We start from the raw sequence: 24,800 nt of genomic DNA, 5'->3' as shown, positions 1-24,800 counted from the left end.
TGAGTTCTGGTGGGTGGGAGAATGTGGAACTCCCCCCAGAGGGCAGGAGTGCGGACGCTTCCCAGGCGGGGCGGGGCGGGGCGGGTTAGGGGGTGTACCTGCGGGGCCTGCGGGGAGGAAGGGGAAGCTCCCCAGCGGGGGTCCAGGGGTTGCAGTGGAGCAGGGGCTCTGCAGGCCACTGTAGAGGCTTCTCTGTGCGGAGAGAGGGTGAAGGGGAAACTGAGGCCCACACCTAGGCCGCTCTGTCTGCCCTCATCAGCCCCACCATACCCTCCCCTCACTCACGGAGGTGTTTAGTCCCCCTCGGGGCCCAGCCAGGCCACCAGGTAGGTCTGGCCTCCGCCCTTCCGTCGGCAGGTACAGTGGGGGTGGTGTCTTGCTCGTGAGGTGGCTTGGTGAGAAGAGAGGGTGCACCAGGCCTGGGGAAGAGGAGACCCCAGAGAGACCCCAGAGAGAGAGGACAGGCGGGCCATGTCAACTAATGAAGTCTGAGGTTTAGAGGTGATGCACACAGCCCGGCAGTGCCAGAGCCAAGATGCACCCAAACAGCCCCCCAGGACCCCACCCCACCCCACTGTCCCATGCTTACCTGGGGGCCCAGCTTTGGGGGCTGCTGGTCGGAAGGGAGATGGGCGGCTCTGGGCGGGCAGTGCCTCCCCAAGCCCACTGGGGTCACAGCTTGGTGGCGGCAGGGCCCCGTACACCATGTCTGGGCTGGGCATAGCAGGAGCTGCAGGCTTTGGGTAGAGAGGGGATGGGTCAGAGGACCCCAGGCCAGATGGGGTCCAAGGGAGAAAATCCTGATGAGTTCAGGGGCCCAGCTCTACCTTCAGGAAGCCTTTGCTGCACCTCCCACCAGGCTCCCTACCTGCTCTAACCCCACAGGCTGGGGGAGCTCCTGTCTGACTCTGCCTGTCCTTGAAAGGTAGGTTCAGAGCCAAGGCCTGTCACTTAGTGTACAGTTGGCACTGAGGGGGCTGCACAGAGTGTTTGATGAATCAAAGATGAAATGAAGGAAGGAACTGTTCACCTGTTGAACTCTTATTCATCCTTCAAAGCCCCAGGTATGGTGCCCACTTCTCAAAGAAGCCTTTCCTGCCCTACCAGGTGGAGGCCTGCCTCCAAACTCCAGGATCCCTGGCTCTAAGCCCCTCTCTCAGTACCAGCCTCAACAACTTGGGCCTAGGAAGTAGGAGGAATGCCTCATTCACAGAGCTAGGGAGTCACTTACATACAGCCGGGGTCGGGGCAAGGCTGGATCACCCCCTTCGCCTCCCAGCCTCCGAAACTTCTCTCCTGGCTCCTCAGGCCCTTCATCTGGCTCCAGTTCTGGCCCATCGAGGCCAATGCCCCTCCGCTTCAGCGTCTATGGGGATAGGAGACAACAGAGTAGACGCTTACCCCTACCCTAGCCAGGGAACCCAGTTCTATGGGAGAGGGGAGAGACTATCCCCATCCAGCTCCATGAGTGGGGAGGAATGTAGGCATGGCCTGCTCTAGCCAAACCCCACTGACCAAACCCCAGTGAGATACCATCTAGCAATTTCCTTCCCTGGGACCAGAGAGTCCAAGGTCCTGCCTAGATCAACATAGCAGGAGCTGAGATTCATGCAGGCCTGTTGGCACTGTCCTAATGCTGCTCCTGACATGACTCCAGGACCTCCATTCTGTCCCTACTTGCAGCCTCATAGCCTGGCATCAAAAGCTGCTTAAGAGGCTGGGCGCAGTGGCTCACGCCTATAATCCCAGCACTTTGGGAGGCCGAGGCAGGCAGATTCACTTGAGGTCAGGAGTTTGAGACTAGCCTGGTCAACGTGGTAAGACCTCCATCTCTACTAAAAATATACAAATTAGCCAGGCATCGTGGCGTATGCCTGTGGTCAGAGCTATTCGGGAGGCTGAGGCAGGAGAATACTTGAATCTGAGAGGCAGAGGTTGTGGTGAGCTGAGATTGTGCCACTGCATTGCAGAGTGGGCGACAAAGCAAGACTCGGTCTCAAAAAAACAAAAAAAGCTGCTTAAGAAACGCCAGCAGATTTACTGAGCTGCCTTCTCCTGCGACCATAGAACCACATGCTCCTGGACCCCAACCTCTTCTTTGCCAACTTCTGCCCCACACTTCCGAAACACTGGGACTCCCAGGCCTAGTCCTAGCCCGCTGCTCTCTGCAGCCCTTAGGCTTTAGCTTCCCATCCCAGTGAAGACCCCTCTGTCTTTTTTATTTATTTATTTGTTATTTTATTTACTTATTTTTTTGAGACAGAGTCTTGCTCTGTTGCCCAGGCTGGAGTGAAATGGCGCGATCTGGGCTCACTGCAACCTCCGCCTCCCGGGTTCAAGCAATTCTCCTACTTCAGCCTCCCAAGTAGCTTGGATTAGAGGCATGAGCCACCACGCCCGGCTAATTTTTGTGTTTTTAGTAGAGACTGGGTTATGCCATGTTGGCCAGGCTGGTCTAGAATCCCTAACTTAAGTGATCCCCCTGCCTCAGTCTCCAAAAGTGCTGAGATTGCAGGTGTGAGCCACCGCGACCTGCCAGATGTGCTTTATTTCTGCTGTCCCTAGAAGGGTCCCCCGACTCTAGGGACAGCAGAAATAAAGGACATCAGTCTGCAAAGCCAGATGAAGACGCTCATCTTTTGTGCAAACCGAGAGTCCCTGGGCTCTGAGAAAGCAGTGTGCATGGGACCTGGTGGGGCTGGGGAGGAGGACCTGGGGTACCTCGAGGATATCAGTGTTGGTGCGGCTCTCGTGGGGCTCGCTGTACTCCGTGTACTTCAGCAGCACGCGGTCCATGTCCGTGCTGGCATACTGGAAGAGGCGGTTGGCGCTGTTGAAGATGATGAGGGCTATCTCACAGTCGCAGAGCACGCTCAGCTCATAGGCCTTCTTCATCAGCCCGAACTTCCGCTTGGTGAACGTTACCTGGACCCAGGACCCGCAGGGGTAGGGGAGAGAAGAAGAGACGAATGTGGGGTGGTGTGGGGGAAGTGGCAGGGCCTAACTCTTCCTCGAACATACCTCAGGATTCTTTCTGGCTGCGCTGGTAATTCTCATGTCACAACCTAGCAAACTCCTACTGGAGCTTCAAAACCCAACCCAAATGTCTCCTGCCCTTTGAGAAGTGTGCCTTGGGTTCCCAAGCAGAGCCCACATGCACCCTCTGGGCTTTCCCAGTTCTGGGCCTCCCTCTGTTCTGGCCCTCTGAATTGGATGTGGCTGTGTCGAGCTCCATCTCCCCTGTGGCTGGGGTTCCAGCCATCAGTGAGAATAAATGAATAAATGATCATGAAAATGAGCAGGCCAGGCACGGTGGCTCAGCCTGACGTCCCAGCACTTTGGGAGGCCGAGGCAGGAGGATTGATTGAGGTCAGGAGTTCGAGGCTAGCTTGGGCAACATGATGAGACCCCGACTCTACTAAAACTACCAAAATTAGCCTAGCCGGGTGTGGTGGCGGTCGCCTGTAATCCCAGCTATTCGGAAGGCTGAGGCAGGAGAATCACTTGAACTCGGGAGGCGGAGCTTGTAGTGAGCTGAGATCGCTCCACGCACTCCAGCCTGGGTGACAAAGTGAACTCTGTCTCAAAAAAAAAAAAAAGGAAGGAAGGAAGGAAGGACGGAAAGAGAGAGGGAAGGAGAAGGAGGGAAGGAGGGAGGGAAGGAGGGAGGGAGGGAAGGAGGCAGAGAGGGATGGAGAGAGGGAAGAAGGGAGGGAGGAGAAACAAGAAACACTGACAAGCTGGGCACAGTGGCTCACGCCTGTAATCCCAACACTTTGGGAGGACGAGGCCGGCGGATCACGAGGTCAGGAGTTCAAGACTACCGTAGCCCACATGGTGAAACCCCATCTCTACTAAAAATGCAAAATTAGCTAGGCGTGGTGGTGCATGCCTGTAATCCCAGCTACTCAGGAGGCTGAGGAAGGAGAATCGTTTGAACCTGGGAGGCAGAGGTTGCAGTGAGCTGAGATCGCACCATAGCACTCCAGCCTGGGGAATAGAGTGAGACTTCATCTCAAAAAAAAAAAAAAGAAAAGAAAAGAAAAGAAAGAAATGCTGACACGGCATCAGGACTCCTCATGCCTCCTCATTCCCCTGCAGTTCAATTGGTCAGGTCAGCCCCTTGCCTAGGGCATGCCCCCTGCTAGGAATGTCTTTCCCAACCACTGTTCCACCCGGTGGAACTCACCTGCCGATTCCTTTGGTCCAGGATACGGGAGATCTGGATTTTTTTCCTCCCCATCGTCCCAGGCTGAGTGGAGCGATCTCTGTCTAGGAGGAGAAGAGGGAGAGGACAGAGTGAGTGGGTGGAGAGTGGGGAGGGGTACCCCAGCCTCACGCCTCTCCTCTACCTGCCCCTGCCAGTCACTGAGGGGAAGATGATGGGGAAAATCAAGGCAGGCTGGGTCACTGTCACAGACTCCGCCCCCGGCCAGCCTGAGGATGCAGTAGAGGCTCAATAAACATGTTTAGACCAAATGGGGCATGGTGGCTCACGCCTGTGATTCCTAGCACTTTGGGAGGCCAAGGCGGGAGGATCACTTGAGACCAGGAGTTTGAGGCCAGCCGGGGCAACATGTTGAAACCCTGGCTCTACAAAAAATGCAAAAATTAGCCAGGCATGGTGGCACACGTCTGCAGTCCCAGCTACTCTGGTGGCTGAAGTAGGAGGATCACTTGAGCTGGGGAGGTTGAGGCTGCTCTAGCAGGAGGATGCAGGCACACTCTGGAAAGGCCTCCAGCTCGGAGTCCTTGGGCCAGGGTGTGGGCCTGGCATCCACTTGGTGACTTGGAAGAAATCCTGTACCCCACTCAAGGAGATGTGAGATTCCCCTGGTAGGGGTCCCAGAAGGAGGAGACTGCTGGACTATGTTGGGGTCCAGGCCTTCCCCAGAGACCCCCACGCGAGGTTCCTGGGAACAATCAAATCACGTGGCCTGTCCTGCAGCCACCGCCCGCTGTACAGACATCCCCTGACACCCCAGGGGACGTCCCCGCTCCGCCAACTGTGTGACCACACTCCACCCCCCAGCCTCTACCATGTCACAGGTGATTGAGGCTTCAGGCAAGGGGCCTCTCCAGGGTCACGCGGACCTGTGCTCGGGCCTGGCCTTCCTTCTGACCCTCAGGGCAGCCCTCAGCACAGAAGGCCCTTTCCCCAGGCCTTAGTTTGCTCTTCTGTGAATGGGCTGGTATGAAATGCTGAGCACCCACCACCAGGCTTGGCAACAAGTTATCAAGAAATCCAGATCAGGCCACGCACAGTGGCTCACGCCTGTAATCCCAGCACTTTGGCAGGCCCAGGCAGGCAGATCACTTGAGATCAGGAGTTCAAGACCAGCCTGGCCAACATGCCAAAACCCCATCTCTATTTTTTTTTTTTTTTTTCCGGATGAGTTTCACTCTTATTGCCCAGGCTGAAGTGCAATGGCACAATCTCGGCTCACTAAAACCTCCGCCTCCCAAGTTCAAGCAATTTTCCTGCCTCAGCCTCCTGAGTAGCTGGGATTACAGGCACCCTCCACTATGCCCAGCTAATTTTTGTATTTTTAGTAGAGACGGGTTTTCACCATGTTGGTCAGGCTGGTCTCAAACTCCTGACCTCATGATCCACCCATCTTGGCCTCCCAAGGTGGTGGGATTACCACTGCATCCAACCTACCTTGTCTCTATTAAAAATTCAAAAATTAACCAGGTGTCGTGGTGCACGCCTGTAGTCCCAGCCAGTTGGGGGGCTGCGGCAGGAGTGCCGCTGGACCCCAGCCTGGGTGACAGAGCAAGACTCTGTCTTAAAAAGAAAAAGAAATCCGGCTGGGCGCGGTGGCTCATGCCACCCAGTATTTTGGGAGGCTGAAGTGGGTGGATCACGAGGTCAGGCGTTTGAGACCAGCCTGGCCAACATGGCGAAACCCCATCTCTACTAAAAATACAAAAATTAACCAGGCATAGTGGTAGGCGCCTGTAGACCCAGCTACTCAGGATGCCGAGTCAGGAGAATCCCTTGAACCTGGGAGGCAGAGGTTGCAGTGAGCCGAGATCCCGAGACTTTGACAGCCTTGGCAACAAAGTGAGACTCAGTCTCAAAAAAAAAAAAGAAGGAAAGAAAGAAATCCAGATTGTTCTCTGAGAGTGGTCACAGGGGCTTCCCAGACCCCTGCCCAAGCAGTCTGGGCAAGGCCCTCCATTATCCCAGGGCCCAGAAGTGTCAGACACCTCGACTGGCATATATGGCATGCTGTGTGACCCCAGGCACACCCTCTGCCCTCTCTGGGCTGGGTCTCTGAGCCCCCACATCTATGTAGAGCTCAGGCTGTTGGTCCCAGACCCTCAGCTCCGGCTTAACTTGCTAAATTTAACCTCCAGGGCTAATTTTAATCCCCAGCCGGAATCGGGACTGTTCCCACGGCTGGGATGTGTTGCCCCCACCCTGATGGGTCCCTGGGGGGTGGAGGGGGGCCTTGGTCCAGAGGTCCCAGTGCCAAGATGACTCCGGAAATGCCCCTGATGCCCGGGGTCCCATGAGAGCAGTGGCAGGGCTGGGGCTTAGGCCTGAGTCTCTTAAGCATGGAAGACCTGACTCGAGCCCCTTCTCACTCCATCTGTCCCCGTTTTAGACATAGACACCACGGCTAGGGCAGAGGTCATGTGATGGGGGAGAACTGGGAAGTCTCTGTCTGCACTGAGACCCTCAGAGCTGAGACAGGAAGTGAGTTCCAGGCAGAAGGAACAGCAGGCAGAAGGAACCAGGGCCCTGAGGAGGGACAAGAAACAGCTATGAGGTTGGAGGGTTCAAGTGATTCGCCTGGGTTCAAGTGATTCTCCCATTTCAGCCTTCCGAGTAGCTGTGATTACGGGCATGCACCACCACACTCTGCTAATTTTTGTATTTTTAGTAGAGATGGGTTTCACCATGTTGGCCAGGCTGGTCTCAAACTCCTGGCCTCAAGTGATCTGTCTGCCTTGGCCTCCTAAAGTGCTGAGATTACATATTGATTTATTTTTTTGAGACAGAGTCTTGCTCTGTTGCCCAGGCTGGAGTGCGGTGGTGCAATCTCAGCTCACTGCAGACTTGACCTCCCAGGCTCAAATAATCCTCCCACCTCGGTCTTCTGAATAGCTGGGACTACAGGTGAGTGCCACCACTCCCTGCTAATTTTTGTTTTATTTTTGCAGAGATGGAGTCTGACTATGTTGTCTAGGTTGGTCTCAAACCCCTGGCTTGAAGTGATCCTCCTGCCTCAATCTCCCAAAGGGCCGGGATTCCAGGTGTGAGCCACTGTACGTGGCCCACTGTGGGCCTTCTGAGCTGGATGAGGGCTGTGGATTTTGGTCTAAGAGTGATGTGGAGCTATGAGAGCATATATTTTATTTTATTTCCTATTTTATTTTATTTTTTATTTTTAATAGATATATATTTTTGAGATGGAGTCTCGCTCTGTCACCCAGGCTGAAGTGCGGTGGTGTGATCTCAACTCACTGCAACCTCCACCTCCCTGGTTCAAATGATTCTTTTGCCTCAGCCTCCCAAGTAGCTGGGACTACAGGCATGTGCCACCACGCCCGGCAAATTTTTGTAGTTGTAGTAGAGACGGTGTTTCACCGTATTGGTCAGGCTAGTCTCAAACTCCTGACCTCATAATCCGCCTGCCTCGGCCTCCCAAAGTGCTGGGATTACAGGCATGAGCCACCGCGCCCAGCCTTTTATTTTATTTTTTGAGACAGCCTTGCTCTGTCATGCCAGCTGGAGTGCAGTGGCGCAATCTTCACCTCCCAGGTTCAAGCGAGTCTCCTGCTTCAGCCTCCCAAGTAGCTGAGATTACAGGCGTGCACCACCAAGCCTGGCTAATTTTTGTTTTTTTGTTTTGTTTTGTTTTGTTTTGAGACGGAGTCTTGCTCTCACCCAGGCTGGAGTGCAGTGGCGTGATCTCGGCTCACTGCAAGCTCCGCCTCCTGGGTTCACGCCATTCTTCTGCCTCAGCCTCCTGAGTAGCTGGGACCACAGGCGCCCGCCACCACGCCCGGGTTATTTTTTTTTTTTTTTTTTTTGTATTTTAGTAGAGACGGGGTTTCACCGTGTTAGCCAGGATGGTCTCGATCTCCTGACCTTGTGATCCACCCACCTCAGCCTCCCAAAGTGCTGGGATTACAGGCGTGAGCCACTGCACCTGGCATAATTTTTGTATTTTTAGTAGAGACAGAGTTTTGCCAAGTTGGCCAGGCTGGTCTTGAACTCCTGACCTCAAGGGATCCACTGGCCTCAGCCTCCCAAAGTGCTGGGATTCCAGGCGTGAGCCACTATGAGAAGTTTTTTTTTTTTGAGACGGAGTCTTGCTCTGTCGCCCAGGCTGGAGTGCAGTGGCCCGATCTCAGCTCACTGCAAGCTCCGCCTCCTGGGTTTAAGCCATTCTCCTGCCTCAGCCTCCGAGTAGCTGGGACTACAGGTGCCCGCCACCACACCCAGCTAGTTTTTTGTATTTTTTAGTAGAGACGGGGTTTCCCCGTATTAGCCAGGATGGTCTCGATCTCCTGACCCCATGATCCGCCCGTCTTGGCCTCCCAAAGTGCTGGGATTACAGGCGTGAGCCACCGCGCCCGGCCTATGAGAAGGTTTTAAGCAGAGAAGGGATGGGCTTGGTTTATTATTTTAAGACTCAGCTCATGGTTTCCATGGGGAGCAGGTCCGTTGGAGGCCAGGATGGAGATGATGGGCAGCTGGAGAGGAGGCAAGGGCTGTGTCTGTCTGGACAAAGACTGGGGGTAGGGCCCCCTCTATGCTGGGCCTGTGCCTTGCACTTTAAGTCACTGTACTCCAGGGTGCTTTAGTCCTCCAGAAGCCAGCAGGCCCTACACCAGCTCTGGAGCCAGGCCTGACAGGTGCAGATGAACGCACGCAGGATTTTCACTCTCCTGAACCCCAGTGACATGGAACCAAAGCCATCCTCCACTCTAGCCCCTGAGGGAATCTACCCAACACACAGCTCTGAGCATGGTCCTCTCCTGCTCACACACTCTCCATGGCTCCCCACTGCCCTTATGAGAAAGTTCCAGCACCTAGCCTGGCATTCAACTCCTCTTCCCAAATCAGCTCTTGCCTGCTTCTCTCTGTTGCCCTGGCTGGAGTGCAGTGGCTCAAAGCTCACTGCAGCCTTGAACTCTATTGCCTTTAAAAAAAATTTCTTTTTTTTTTTAGAGATAGGGGTCTTGCTATGTTGCCTAGCAATATTCAATAAATATCTCTTGACTAGAAGGAGCCTTTCCCCTTTTTCACCAAGCCAACTCCTATTCAAATGTTAAAACCCAGTTCAAAAAACCCATTCTTCTAGGAAGTCCTCCCTGCCATTCTTCTGGTCTCCCACAGTCACCATCCTCCTCCAGTTCAGATTCCATGGCATTGAGGGTATATATATCCAGATTTGTCTCCTCCAGACTAAAAGCCTCTCTGGATCAGGACCAGGAATGGACAGTAAGGTTTGGTGAGCAGAGTAGATCAAGAGAGATGTCACTGACCTCCTCCACAACCCTACAGCTTCCCTCAACAACTTCCTCTCAGACTGCCCCAGCTGATACCCTGCCCAGAAATACACGCGCATGCAAATCCAGCCACTCAGCGTTGACCTGTCTCGGGCCCAGGTGTGAAGGGCCAGGCAAAGAAGGCGGAGGCGGCAGGCCAGAGTGTGCATGTATATTTGTAGTCACATGCAAATCCCTGCCCAGAGCCGCAGACAGACCCTGGTGGCCCATTCTCCAGATGTTGGTGTGATCGGAACTGCTGGGGGAGGTGGCGGCACAGGCTGAATGTGCCAGGCACGAGGGGGGAAGCTGAGGTTTGGGGAGGCCTCTTCCGCACACACATACCCTCCCTGCTTTGTCCAGCCAGAAATCAGAGAGCTGTGACATCTGCCCAGCACAGAGGCAGAGAGGTGGACCTATTGACCAAGGAATGGAGCAGGGAAGAAAGAACAGGAGAAGAAACCCAGGAGAGCTTCCTGGGGGAGGAGGCATGTAGTTGGAGGTAGATGCAGAGGCTGAGTGGGATCCTGAGCAGAAGGGGAGGGAGGTGGGCATTTGAAGCTAAGAGTCCAGCACCTTCCTACCCCTTTTGTTGCACCCTTATACTTAGCATTTATTAAGCATCAACCTGTGCAAGTCACTGAGCCAAGAACTGACCTCAGAAGTAGAAAGCTTAAGTAGACCCAACAACCATAGAAGATTAGAAAGGTGACTCAGGACCTAGCATTAAAAAAGTAATAAAGTGGGCTGGGCACAATGGTTCACACTTGTAATCCCAGCACTTTGGGAGGCCAAGGTGGGAGGATTGCTTGAGCCCAGCAGTTCAAGACCAGCCTAGGCAACATAGTAAGACCCCTATCTCTAAAAAAAAAAAAAAATTTTTTTAAAGGCAATAGAGTTCAAGGCTGCAGTGAGCTTTGAGCCACTACACTCCAGCCAGGGCAACAGAGTGAGACTCTGTCTCTAAAAAATAATAATAATTTCAAAATTAAAACAATAACTAAAAAACATGTTTAAAGGCAACAGGCCCAGGTGGTTTTACAGCTATTTTCTCAAATCTCACACAACAGGAAAGTGCAGTGTTATTTCAATGAACTTAGATCTTTGAAATAGATGAGATCCAGCCAAGTCATTTTTTTTTTGTTTTTGAGATGGGGTCTTCCTCTGTTGCCCAGGCTGGAGTTCAGTGGTGCAATTATAGCTCACTGTAGCCTTGAACTCCTGGGCTCAAGTGATCCTCCAGCCCCAGCATCCCGAGTAGCTGGGATTACAGCTAAGTGTCACCACACCCAGCAAATTTTTTAAAACTTTTTGTAGAGACGGGGATTTGCTATGTTGCCCAGGCTGGTCTCAAACTCCTGGCTACTCCCAGATACTTCCAGTTCAGATACTTCCAGTTACTTGAGAGGCTGAGGTGGGAGGATTGCTTGAGGCCAGAAATTGGAGACCAGCCTGGGCAACATAGCGAGAAACTCTACAAAAACAGTGAAAATTAGCTGCACGCCGTGGCACACACCTGTAGTCCTGGCTATGTGGGAGCCTGAGGCTTGAGGATTCTTTGAGCCCAGGAGTTCAACATTACAGTGAGCAATGATCTTGCAAGCTTTTCCACTTCCAGCTCTCATGCATTGCTGGTGGTAGAGGAAAAAGGCACAAGCACTTGGATAATTCTCTGGCATCTACTAAATCTGAACAGATGCCTACCCTGTGACCCAAGAGAAATAGGTCCAAGTTGCACCTGAAGATACAGACAAGAATGTTTTCTGCCGCTTCGTACATCATTGCCTCAAACTGGAATCAACCCGGAAGCCCTTAATGGGAGAGTTGGTCAACACGTTCCTGTCGATTCTATGATCAGTTATGGCACAACACAGAAAAGGGGTGCACTCTTGCTACACACAACCATGTGGATGAATCTCAGAGACCATTGGCCAATTCGACAATCCACCGAGAGGACGCACTGTGTGATTTTATTTACATGAAGTTTCAGAACAATCAAAACTCACTGATGCAACTGGACACAGTGGCTCAAGCCTATAATCCCAGCACTTTGGGAGGCCGAGGCAGGCAGATCACTTGAAGTCAGGAGTTTGAGACCAGCCTGACCAACATGGCAAAACCCCATCACTACTAAAAATACAAAAAGTAGCCGGGCGTGGTGGCATGTGCCTGTGATCCCAGCTACTTGGGAGGCTGAGGCAGGAGAATCACTTGAACCCAGGAGGCGGAGGTTGCAGTGAGCCAAGATTGTGCCATTGTACTCCAGCCTGGGCAACAGAGCGAGACTCCGCGTCAAAAAAAAAAAACCCTTACTGAGGCTGATGGACATCAGACAGCACATCGGTCACCCTGGGCAGCAGCTGTGATTAGGCAGTGGCCCAAGGGGGAAGTCCCAGGGGCTGGGGAAGTCCTGTTCCTGGATCCCAGGTTTGGGTACACAGATGTGTTCAGTTTGTGCAAATGTGTTGAGCTCAACTCTACTGATTTGTGCATTTTTCTTCGTGTGATTTATTTCAAAACGAAGATTTCTCTCTCTCTCTTTTATTTTTTATTTTATTTTATTTTTTTTGAGGTGGAGTCTTGCTCTGTCACCCAGACTGGAGTGCAGTGGATGATCTCAGCTCACCGAAACCTCCACCTCCTGAGTTCAAGCAATTCTCCTGTCTCAGCCTCCCGAGTAGCTGGGATTACAGGTGCCTGCCACTGTGCCTGGCTAATTTTTGCATTTTTACTAGAGATGGGGTTTCACCATGTTGGCCAGGCTGGTCTCGAACTCCTGACCTCAGGTGATCCACCAATCTCGGCCTCCCAAAGTTCTGGGATTACAGGCGAGAGCCACAGTGCACAGCCTTAAATAAATAAATACATAAATAAATAAATACACAAATAAATAACAATTTAAATCTCGCCGGGCATGGTGGTGTCTGCCTGCAGTCCCAGCTACTTGGGAGGCTGAGGTGGGAGGATGACTTGAGCCCAGGAGGTAGAGGCTTCAGTGAGCTATGAGTGGGCCACTGCACTCCAGCCTGGGTGACAGAGTGAGACTCTGTCTCTAAAAATAAAAAAGCTCCCTGCTGCTTATGGCTGCCTTGGGGAGCAGTGTCTGTTCAGGCTAGAGTGAGGTGACATGAAGAGGCTGAGCCAGTGGGAAATACGGAGTTTGAATGGAGACAGGGGTGGCACCTGGGCAGAAGTGGACTGTTCATTTGGTGACCAAAGGGGCAGGATGTGCTGGTGACCTGGGATAGAAGAGGAGCCTGGTGATCCCAGGCCTGAGCAATGTGGGGGTTAGGGGGAATTGAGAGGACAAAGAAAAGCTCAGGAGTACGGAAGCATCAGAAATTCTCTGGCAGTATCTGTGGTCACTAAGTCAATCAACAAACATTACCCTGAAGTTCTTCAAGCCATAGATGACCATCTCCCCAGACTGGCGAGGCCTCTTAGACCCCCAGTAATGGAGATGGAGTGCTGGAGGGAATCTCACCCCTCCGCTGACCCTTCCCCTCTGGCCTCTCTACGTGGTAGGACTCAGTTTTCTCACCTGTTAATCGGGGATGAGAATCCTTCTTCCACCAGCTGGGGAGAGGGTAGGGAGCAGGGGTCTACTGAACTTTTTTTTTTTGAGACTCGCTTTTTTTGAGTCTTGCTCTATCGCCCAGGTTGGAGTGCAGTGCCGTGATCTCGGCTCCCTGCAACCACTGCTTCCCAGGTTTAAGCGATTCTCCTGCCTCAGACTCCCGAGTAGCTGGGATTACAGGCACACACCACCACACCCCGCTAATCTTTTATATTTTTGGTAGAGACGGGGTTTCAGCATGTTGGTCAGGCTGGTCTTGAACTCTTGGCCTCAAGTGATCCACCCACCTCGGCCTCCCAAAGTGCTGGGATTACAGGCGTGAGCCACTGCACAGGGGCCTCTACTGAACTTTTCTTCTGGCTTCTGGGAAGCCAAAAGGAAGAAGGTCCGGGTCTTGGAAATAGGGGTGCTGAGTCAGTGCAGCATCCTGCAAGACCACCTTGAAATACTGTCATCAGTCACCTGCTTCCTCCCCTGTAAAATGGGTCACAGGATCCTAACCTCACAGGCTTTGCAGCAAGGGTTTAAGAGAAAAGATTAGGAGCAAGTCAAGTTCCCTTTCTTGGCACCCGTGCGGGACTTTACTGGGGAGATGAGCTGCAGAGTCACTTTGCCAGACCCCTGAGCCCGCAGGGAGGCCACGGCTTGGCGGAGGAACCCAGGCTGGAAAAGGAGAAGTGAGAGGCAGGTGGGTTGGGTGGGGTGGGGTGAGGGCCCGCGGGAGGCGATGAAGCGGGGAGGGGGCGCTGCTCCTGGGCCCTGCAGCGAATCAGGCCTGCCGTCCCGCCTCACGCAACTCAGGCTGTGGTTTCATCACCTGCTCCCCAAGTACCTCATTATGGGCGACAGGAAGAGCCCCTTGGAAAGCCAGGACCCCTCCTCCCCTCTCCTGGGGGCTCCAGCGGCTCCAACCCCAGCTGCAGGCGACCCTCCTTCCCCAGCCAGAGCCCTGGGCCCGCCTCCTCCCCTGGGGGCCTAGGGAGGTGGTGCCCGGGTCGGGGGGCATGTAGGTGACTTGGTTGCCTGGCTCAGTTCACAGCGGTCCCTGGAGCCCCGCACCTGCCCTCAGGGACTCAGGGGAGAGGGTGGGCTCGGGCAGTGACTCCCCCGTTGCTGAGCTTCTCTGGAACTCAGTTTCCACCCCCCGGAAAGTCAGGGGGCAGCAGGAGCCACCCGGCTGAACTGAGGGGAGGGGGTTCATAGTAAGGTGCTTTATAGATGCGGGGAGGGTTTGTGGTCGCTGGGCCCTGATGCCTCTCAGAAGGCCTTGGGGTCACCTCTCCACCCTGGGGGAACCCAGCTCAGATTGAGGGCCCCAGAAAGCTCCTGGTGGAGTGCTGGGGGACAGGGGCGGATAGGGTTGGGGGTCACTCCATCCTTGTATGGGCATAATGGGAGGTAGGAATATTCCCCACACATGGAGACCCCCAAACAGAGCCGTGGAAAATCCACAGATGCCCAAAACATAACAGACACCCCAAATACACAAGAATTCCTCCTGCGAAAGTCCCCAAAATACATGTAGTTCACAGTACGCCAAACCCCCAACCCACACAGCTCTCCAAACACACATGTCCCCAAAACACATTCTGTTCCCTCTGCATAGACAGAACCTGAAAACACTCAGACACACCCAGATGCCCCAACATGCACCAATCCCCCAAATGCACAGATACATACAGATCTCCCTAAACACATGCCAGTCCCCCAAATACACACAGACCCCTTTCCCCTGAACAATGTGGAGACCCCACCAGACGCATGCAGACTCTTCCAGAAAACATATACAGACTTCCCCCAATCCATGCTGGTCCCCCATTACACAGGTAGGGCCCCCCATCCCTGCAGTGGTATCACCCACACTCTGGCTTTCCTCTTTTTTGTTATTTTGTGAGACAGAGTCTCGCTTTGTCACCCAGGCTGGAGTGCAGTGGCATGTTCTCCGCTCACTGCAACCTCTGCCTTCCAGGTTCAAGCGATTCTCCTGCCTCAGCCTCCCCAGTAGCTGGGATTACAGCCATGTGCTACCATACCCGGCTAATTTTTATATTTTTAGTACAGACAGGGTTTCACCATGTTGGCCAGGCTGGTCTTGAACTCCTGGCCTTGTGTGATCTGCTACTTCAGTCTCCCAAAGTGCTGGGATTACAGGCCACCATACCTGGCTGGGTTTCTTCTTTTTAATTATTATTATTTTTTGAGATGGGGTCTCACTCTGTTGCCCAGGCTGGAGTGCAGTGGCGCCATCATAGCCCACTGAAGTCTCCACTTCCTGGGCTTAAACATTCCTCCCACCTCAGCCTTCCCAGTAGCTGGGGCTACAAGCGCACACCTAACTTTTAAACAGACTATGCCAGGCTAATTTTTAAAATTTTTGTAGAGAAGGGGTTTCACTTTGTCACCCTGGCTGGTCTTGAACTTCCGGCCTCAAGCTATCCTCCTGCCTCAGCCTCCCAAAGTGCTGGGATTACAGGTGTGAGCCACCACACAGGCCTGGCTTCCTTCCCAAGGCAGGGTGGTCTCCACCCACCAGGGGTGAAATGCAGGCTGGGGGCATCTGAGGCTAGATTTGAATGGGTAGTGTTAGAATCCAGGAATCTTAGAATGTTCCAGCTGGAGAAGGCCCCATGGGGGTCCTTTTCTCCATAGGTCCCTCTGGCATCCATGGGGAAAGTGAGGCCCAGTGGGGAGCCCTCAGACCCTCCTTCCCACCTCTCCCTGGGCCTGCTCCTGGGAGGGACAGCTCCTGTTCGAGGGGCAGGAGTCCAGGGTGAGTAGGACCCCCTGTGGGATGCCCCCTCTGCTCTGCTCCAGGATCCCATTTTGGCCATGCACAGAGAGGCCAGGGCTGGGGCTGTGGGCTAGTCAGTCCAGGATCCCACCACTTGCCCACTGCGTGATGCTTTCTGAGCCTCGGTTTCCTGTGTGTACAAGGGGTCCATGCAAACTCCCCAGGTACCCACCCACCTCTCCCCTCACTTGAAAAGGTGTCTACCAGCAGACGCCCAGCCTACCTTCTACCCATTTGGGGGCGTCTGCAACAACAGCCCCAAACTGATCCCCTACCTGCCCATCACTCTCCCTTTGCCCGGACTGTGTCCAACCCCGGGACACCCTTCTAGGTTTGCCCAAGTCCAGGAGTGTCTCCACGTCCTCTAAAGACCTGCAGAAAACCCTCTTTCTGGAGGCACCATTTTTTTTTTAATGTTTAATTTTTTCAGGCAGGGTCTCATTCTGTCACCCAGTCTGGAGTGCAATGGTGTGGTCTCAACTCACTGCAGCCTGGACCTCCTGGACTCAAGTGATCATCCCACCTCAGCCTCTGGAGTAGCTGGGAGTAGTACGAGGCCACGCCTAGCTAATTTTTGTATTTTTTGTAGAGCTGGGGTCTCCCCATGTTGCCCAGGCTGGTCTCGAACTCCCGGCCTCAAGTGATCCTCCTGCCTTGGTCTCCCATAGTGCTGGGATTACAGGTGTAAGCCACCACGCCCGGCCAAATTCAACTCTTTCTGCAGCACCCAGCCCTATCAGATTTTTTGGTGTGTGTTTTCTTATTGCTTTCTTTGATGAGCATCTCGTCCTACTGGGCTCCCCAGCGTCTAGTACATAGAAGGCCCTCAGTCACCCTTCATCAGTGAGCAAACAACTGCTTCACAAACAGAAGCAACACCAACAACTTACTCAGTTTTCTGTTTTTCTTTTTTCTTTTTCTGAGATGGGGTCTTGGTCTGTCACCCAGACTGGAGTTTAATGGCACAATCTGGGCTCACTGCAACTTCCGCCTCCCGGGTTCGAGACAATCTCTTGCCTCAGCCTCCCGAGTAGCTGGGACTGCAGGCGCCTGCCCCTCCACGTGGCTAATTTTTTGATTTTTTGACATCTTATTTTTTGTAGAGACAGGGTCTCACTAGGTTGCCCAGGCTGGTTTGAACTCCTGAGCTCAAGCAATCTGCCAGCCTTGGCCTCCCAAAGTTCTGGGATTATAGAAGTGAGCCACCACACCCAGCAACTACTTGTTTTTTTCTTGAGATGGGTTTCGCTTTTGTTGCCCAGGCCGGAGTGCAATGGCGTGATCTCAGCTGGCCGCAACCTCTGCCTCCCAGGTTCAAGCGATTCTTCCTGCCTCAGCCTCCCTAGTAGCTGGGATTACAGGCACGCCCCCACCATGCCCAGCTAATTTTGTATTTTTAGTAGAGACGGGGTTTCTCCATGTTGGTCAGAATGGTCTCAAACTCCCGACCTCAGATGATCCGCCCACCTCAGCCTCCCAAAGTGCTGGGATTACAGGTGTGAGCCTGGCCCTACTTATTCACTTCTCATTGAAACACCTCATGGTGCATACAACAAATTTAAGGCCGCATCCAGCCCACAGGCTGCCCGTTTGTGGCCCCTCCTCTAAGCAACCTGCACAGCAAAACGGTCAATTGGACAGTGCTGATGCTCCTCTCAGGCCAAGGAACTGACCCTCTGAATGTCTCACTGCCCAGCTTGGGAGAAAACCATGTCCAGGTGACCATCCATGGCAAACCTGACCTGGCACAGACACCCTCACCTGCCAAGAAGTCCTGTTCCAGACTGGGTGTGGTGGCTCACGCCTATAATCCCACTACTTTGGGAGGCCCAGGTGGGCAGATCACTTGAGGTCAGGAGTTTGAGACCAGCCTGGCCAACATAGTGAAATCCCATCTCTACTGAAAATACAAAAATTAGCCGGGCATGATGGTGGGCGCCTGTAATCCCAGCTACTCAGGAAGCTGAGGCAGGAGAATCACTTGAACCTGGGAGTCAGAGGTCACCCAGCCCATGGAGCCAAGAGAGACCCCACACTCTGAATTTGACCCTGCTGTCCCATGCAGGCTAGAGTCCCAGGCTCTCTCAGGCCCCCAGTGATGTCCCCTGAGCCACGGTAGTGGCCGCAGGGACAGCCCAAGGTTTTCCTCTCTTTGTTCCAGAGAAAGCTCTCCCTGTGGGGCCTCGGAAATTTATCCCCAGATGCCCCAGCCTCCCTGCTTGGGAAATTAGCACATCTGTCAGCACTGGGCAGAAAGGACTCTGCCCACACAGCCCGGCAGCCCCAAGATGCAGCCAGCAGGGACCCCGAGATGGGGCTTTAGGACATCGTCAGCCCCCAGTATCTTCCCGCAGAAATGTCTGGGAGCCCATCAGGTGCCGGGGATGCAGGAGCAGGGTGTGGGCAGAGCAAGGCCTCTCCCATCACTCAGTCTGATGGGGGAGGCAACAGCGGCCACGTAACCGTATCTGGGAAGAAGGCCTTCAAGGAAGAAATTCAACAGGAGGAGGCAGTGGAGGGTGGGGCAGGAAGAGAGCTACTTTGGACAGAGGGTCCAGGAGGGCTTCTCTGAAGAGGAGTGGTCTTGAGGAGGACAGGACACCAGCCACAGGGTGGTGATGTGTAGGGGCGCCACACCTGCAGTCCCAGTTACTCAGGAGGCTGAGGTATGAAAATTGCTTGAACCCAGGAGGCGGAGATTGCAGTGAGCCGAGATCGCACCACTGCACTCCAGCCTGGGTGACAGAGCAAGACCCTGTCTCTGAGGTGTCTCAGGGAGATGGGAGCCAGCCTGCCTGGTGGACACAATGGCAGGTGTGGATTGTGCTAAACAGGTGGGTTCCAGGAGCAGGCAAATCCCATGCAGCTAGGGTGGAGTGAGCAAGGGGTGGCCGGAGACAGAGAAGGTCAGAGAGGCATTGGGGGACAGAAAGAGGGTGGACGTAGAGCAAGAGGGAGCCATGGAAGGTGTGTGAGGAGGGGAGGACTGTGGTCTGATTCGGAATTTTCAGAAGACCCTGTGGCTTTCATGGAGAAAAGGCCTGTTGGAGCAGGAAGCCAGGCCAGCATCCAGCTAGGGATGATAGGGCTTGAACCAGGCACAGGCTGCAGGTTGGAACAGTGGGCAAGGCAGGCCCATGCCCACAGCAGCCATGACTCTTATTATGATCCACCTCCATTTCTCCCTTCCTCAGGCCCCACCTTGACCTTGGGTGAACCTGGGCTTGGAGGAAAACAGCACCTGGCAGAGGGCAGAGAGGAAAGGGGCCTGGATGGGCTCACAAACACCCCCGCTTGATCACAGCCCAGATGGGACCTTCTGTTATTGAGCCCTTACTGTCTGCCCGGGCCCACACTCCACCTCATTTACATATAAGACCTGCCTGACCCCCAGACACCCCAGGGAAGCAGAGATAGTTGCCCTGTTTTACACAGGATTCGGCAGGCTTCTTCCAGGGCCACATGGTGAGACCCTCAGATCCCCACCCAATCCTCGGCTGTACCCCAGGGCCATCATATGACACCTCAATCTCACCACCCCCACCCAGGCTGGGAAGTGGGCCTGGGCCTGTCCAGCCCAGAATCACCATCACAGTGTCCAGGAAACTCAATCCTGGGCCCCAGGGTATCAGGGTAACCACACAAGTCCCCAAGATGCAGCCCCAGAGAGGCCCTTTGGAGGCTGAGAAACGGGATTTAACTTCCTTGCCCACCCCATGGGGATTCACAGGCCGGGGCTGGGGCGAGGTCCCTGAACCCAAAACTGATCCCAGACACATTCTAAATCTTCTCAGAAAAATGGCATCTGGCTGGGCTCATGCCTGTAATCCCAGCACTTTGGGAGGCCGAGGCGGGAGGATCATTTGAGCCCAGGAGTTTAAGACCAGCCTGGGCAACATAGGGAGACCCCATCTCCACTTAAAAAAAAAAAAAGAAAGAAAGAAAGAAAAGGAAAAAGAGGCCAGGCGTGGTTGCTCACGCCTGTAATCCCAGCACTTTGGGAGGCTGAGGTGGGTGGATCACAAGGCCAGGAGATCGAGACCATCCTGGCTAACATGGTGAAACCCTGCCTCTACTAAAAATACAAAAAATTAGCCGGGCGTGGTGGTGGGCGCCTGTAGTCCCAGCTACTCGGGAGGCTGAGGCAGGAGAATGGCGTGAACCTGGGAGGCGGAGTTTGCAGTGAGCCAAGATCACGCCACTGCACTCCAGCCTCAACAGAGTGAGACTCCGTCTCAACAACAACAACAAAAAGCTAGTCATGGTAGCGCTCCCCTACAATCCCAGCTACTCGGTAGACTGAGGTGACAAGATCACTTGAGCACAGGAGTTCAAGTTCACAGGGAGCTGTGATTGCAACACTCAAGGAAAGAAAGACAGAAAGACAGTCTCTCTCCAGACCACTCTGTGCCTCGAATCTTCCAGAACAGGGCAGGGTGTGGTGGCTAGTGCCTCTAATCCCAGCACTTTGGGAGGCCGAGTTGGGCTGATTGCTTGAGCCCAGGAGTTCAAGACCAGCCTGGGCAACATAGGGAGACCTTGTCTCTAGAAATAAATAAATAAATAAATAAATAAATAAATAAATAAATAAATAAATAAAAGTGGGCCAGGTGCGGTGGTTCACACCTATAATCCCACAACTTTGGGAGGCCGAGGTGTGTGGATTGCTTGAGTACAGGAATTCAAGACCAGCCTGGGCAATGTGACAATACCCCATCTTTATAATTTTTTTTTTTTTAATTAGCTGGGCACAGGCCGGGCACGGTGGCTCACTCCTTTAATCCCAGCACTTTGGGAGGCCAAGGCAGGTGGATCATCTGAGATCAGGAGTTTGAGACCAGCTTGGCCAACATGGTGAAACCCTGTCTCTACTAAAAATACAAACATTAGCTGGGAATGGTGGCACACACCTGTAATTCCAGCTACTCAGGAGGCTAAGGCAGAAGAATCGCCCGAACCTGGGAGATGGAGGTTGCAGTGAGCTGAGATTGTGCCACTGAACTCCAGCCTGGGCAACAAAGTGAGACTCTGTCTCAAAAAAAAAAAAAAAAATTAGCTGGGTGTGCTGGTGTGAGCATGTATTCCTAGCTCCTCAGGAGGCTGAGGCGGGAGGATCACTTGAGCCCAGGAGGTGGAGGTTGCAGCGAGCCAAGATCACACCATTTTACTCTAGCCTGGGCAACAGAGCAAGATGCTGTCTCAAAAATAAAAAGAAATTAAAAAAAAAAACAAAAAAAAAACACCTCTTCCAGAAGGCCAAACACCCAACATGTCTACACTCATTGCACCCAAGTTGCGGTGAACAAATGTTTATAATTCCTGTTCCCTTCTTCATTTGCATTTTCCAGATGTCCACCTGGTTGGGTCATAGTTTAACTAAATAAATCATTTGTTGGGATGGGCAAGCCAAGACTGGGTTCAACTTGCTCGGCTCACAGGAGCGGCCACAAAGTTCAGAGAGGGGCAGCCACCTGTTGGGGGGTCACACAGAGAGGAGGGAGAGGAAGCTGGGCCCTGCGCCCCCGGCCTCTGTTCTCTTCGGGGGCTGAGGCATGGCCTTGAGCTCCATCCTTTTTCTGAGGGGCCTAGTGTTACTACCTGGCCTCAGTCTTCCCTCCTGCAAACCAGCTTCCTGCTCTCTAAGGTGATACCCCAAGATCCTAAATGTCCTGAAATTCTGTCTGCTGGAGGCCAAGCTTCCCTCTTTACCGCACAACAGGCAGGAGACATGAGGGAACAAGGCTGCCTTTTTAGAAAGCCCCTTTCACCTCTGGAAATCAGTCCTCTGACACTGGTCCTCCGAAGTCGAAATAGATTTTTGTATCCAGTTTCCTTCACTCCAAGAGTCTGAGAGTTCTTGTCTCTAATGTCCAAGGTCCAGGGGCCCTACCCTTTCCCAGGGATGATTCTTGGCCAGGCTAGTCTGAGACCTTTATTATTTTTTTGTTTCTTTTTCTTTTTATTTTTTTGAGACGGAGTTTCGCTCTTGTTGCCCAGGCTGGAGTGCAGTGGCACGATCTTGGCTCACTGCAACCTCCACCTCCCGGGTTCAAGCGATTCTCCTGCCTCAGGCTCCTGAGTAGCTGGGATTACAGGCATGTACCATCATGGCCGGCTAATTTTGTATTTTTAGTAGAGACGGAGTTTCTCCATGTTGGTCAGGCTGGTCTCGAACTCCTGACCTCAGGTGATCCGCTCCCCCTCAGCCTCCCAAAGTGCTTGGATTACAGGTGTGAGCCACCGTACCTGGCCATTTTTTTTGTTTCTTTTCTTTATTTTTCTTTTTTTTTTTAGAGACAGGATCTTGCTCTGTCACCCAGGCTGGAGTGCGCTAGCTCAGTCATAGCTCACTGCAAACTCGAACTCCTCGGCTCAAGTGATCCTCCTGCCTCAGCCTCCCGAATAGCTGGGACTATACACGTAAGCCACCACACCTGCCTAATTTTTAAAAAAATTTTTTTGGACGGACGTGGTGGCTCACTCCTGTAATCCCAACATTTTGAGAGGCCGAAGCGGGCAGATCGCATGAGACCAGCCTGGCCAACATGGTGAAGCACCATCTCTACAAAAAAATGCAAAAATTAGCTGGTCATGGTGGCACATGCTTGTCGTCCCAGCTACTCGGGAGGCTGAGGCAAGAATCAATCACTTGAACCCGGGAGGCAGAGGTTGCAGTGAGCCGAGATTGAGCCACTGCACTGCAGCCTGGGTCACTGGGTGAGATTCTGTCTCAAAAAAAAAAAAAAAAAAAATTTAAGCCGGGTTCAGGGGCTCATGCCTGTAATCCCAGCACTTTGGGAGGTTGAGGTGGGTGAATCATTTGAGGTCAGGAGTTCAAGACCAGCCTGGTCAACATGGTGAAATCCCATCTCTACTAAAAATACAAAAACTAGCCAGGCAGTGGTGGCACGTGCCTGTAATCCCAGCTACTGGGAAGGCTGAGGGAGGAAAGCCTGGGAGGTGTAGGTTGCAGTGAGCCAAGATCACCACTGTACTCTAGCCTGGGCGACAGAATGAGACCCTATCTCAGAGAGATAGGGAGACCCTATGAGAGAGAGAGAGAGAGAGAGAGAGAGAGAGAGAGACAGAGAGAGACAGAGAGACAGAGAGAAAGAGAGAAAGAGAGAAAGAGAGAAAGAGAGAAAGAGAGAAAAAAAGATGAGGGTCTGGCTATGTCGCCCAGGCTGGTCTCAAAACTATTGGGCTCAAGTGATCCTCCTGCCTCAGCCTCCCAAAGTGCTGGGATTACAGGCATAAACCACTGCGCCCAGCCAGCTATTTCTGACTAACTGGGTCTGCAACTAGGGGTTAGGGTGGCCAGGGACCCAGGTCACCCATATCTGCAGCCCTGGACCCCAAAAGAGACAGGGAGTGAGGACTGTGACCATGAAAGTAATGCTGCCACCACCTTGTCGTGTGCTAACAACCACACGGGGATGTGGCTCTTGTTCCTGTACCCAAGTCCCTGGTACAGTCATTGAGGCAGATGGAGGAGGGTCGGCCCAGGCAGTTGTTGCTCCCCCATTCCAAGGTTTATGCCTACCGTCCTGCTGTGACAAACGAGTGTACACCCACAGAAGGAAGGCATAGGGTTGTGCACAGGGGATGCGCTAATGCTAAAGGAGTGCACACCAGGAGAGAGGGACATCGCATGCCACATCACAGAGCTCACAGACACAAAACAGGGCCTCACTGTATCACGATTTTGGACACACAGCTAACTCTCCAACTCCCCGACTCACACCAAACCTCAGACGCAGAGCCCTTGGACACACAACTTCCAGACCCACACACCTCAGATACACACCCCTTGGAGACACAACTCCCTCCTACCACAACCTCCGGGACTCACAACCCCACGACACACACCCCTTTAGACACACACCCCACCCTGGGACGCCCAGCAGTACACCCGGACCTCCAAAACCCACCCAGCCCGCAGAAGCCGTTCAGAGGACACCGCAGGAGCCTCAACCCGATATGACACGCACCTGCTCGGCCTGAGTCCTGGGACGCTGGGCGCACGGACCCGCGGCGGCTGCACGAAGATCAGGGGCCCGCGGCCGCAGGTGCCTTGGGAGCGGGCAGCCCTGCCCCCGGGAGCTGATTGGGCGTGACAGACTTGTTTGCATAGAGGGCGTCACCCTGGAGGCGGCGATGGACGGGCACTTGGGCGTGGCCCCGCCCGGGAGTTCATGGGCCTGGGACTCGGACGCGAAAGGATGCTGGGGCGCCAGGGATGCGGGCGCGGATAAGGAAGAAGCAGGACTAAGGGAGGGGGCTGGATCAGACTGGCCAGGCTTTCCCCGCCCTCACTGGGCGCCCTTGACCTTACTGCCGACCGCTGACCCTACTGTGACCCTAACCCTAATTCTAAACCTGTTCCTAACTCGGCCCAACTTGCTTGGATTAATTCCATTCTGAGTGAAATAGAACTCCGATCCCGGACCCCGTCGACCCGAGGAACCAAGCCCTTCTCGCAGGCAACGCTGACCCTCGCGCTCACTAGAATGGAAAGGCTGCAAGACGGGGCTCTGGGGTCGCCTGTGTGGCCTCACTCAACTGTGCCTCCCGGGGCCAGATACGTGCCCCCACAGGGAGTGACAGACCCTCCGCAGCTACTGGTCCCTCAACCCCGCTCCGCCTGCCTCTCCACAGTCCAAGACAACCACAATGCTTCCAACAACCGCGCCCCTCTCCCTCCCTCTTCCCGCTAGAGGCTGTTTTCTAAACTTCAAAGGTCAGTTATGAGGAGCCTTCCAGATTGGACCCCAGCCCAGACCTCTAAATCTACCCCTTCCCCTGGGATTCCAGCACAGGCCAGACGCACAGGAAGAATGTATCAATGTGAAAAGAATTACAAGATAAAGATGGCTCTGGGCTGGGCACTTCTGGAGAACATCCCCCCACCCCCACCCCCCC

General features: G+C 53.6%; 1 protein-coding gene across 1 annotated transcript in view; it reads right to left on the bottom strand.

Moving 5' to 3' along the window:
- Window positions 1-24,800, bottom strand: part of MEF2B (myocyte enhancer factor 2B) — a 37,295-nt gene that overhangs the window by 880 nt on the left and 11,615 nt on the right. Inside the window, 6 exon segments of the mRNA XM_017852710.1 lie at window positions 99-192; window positions 286-419; window positions 590-737; window positions 1,232-1,366; window positions 2,722-2,925; window positions 4,190-4,272. Of these exon segments, the coding sequence (XP_017708199.1) occupies window positions 99-192; window positions 286-419; window positions 590-737; window positions 1,232-1,366; window positions 2,722-2,925; window positions 4,190-4,272 (798 nt within the window).

Source organism: Rhinopithecus bieti, unplaced genomic scaffold (genome assembly GCF_001698545.2).
Source record: "Rhinopithecus bieti isolate Rb0 unplaced genomic scaffold, ASM169854v2 scaffold_34968, whole genome shotgun sequence".
NCBI lineage: Eukaryota > Metazoa > Chordata > Mammalia > Primates > Cercopithecidae > Rhinopithecus > Rhinopithecus bieti.
Note: the sequence above shows the minus strand (reverse complement) of the source record. Positions and strands in the feature narration are given on the sequence as shown.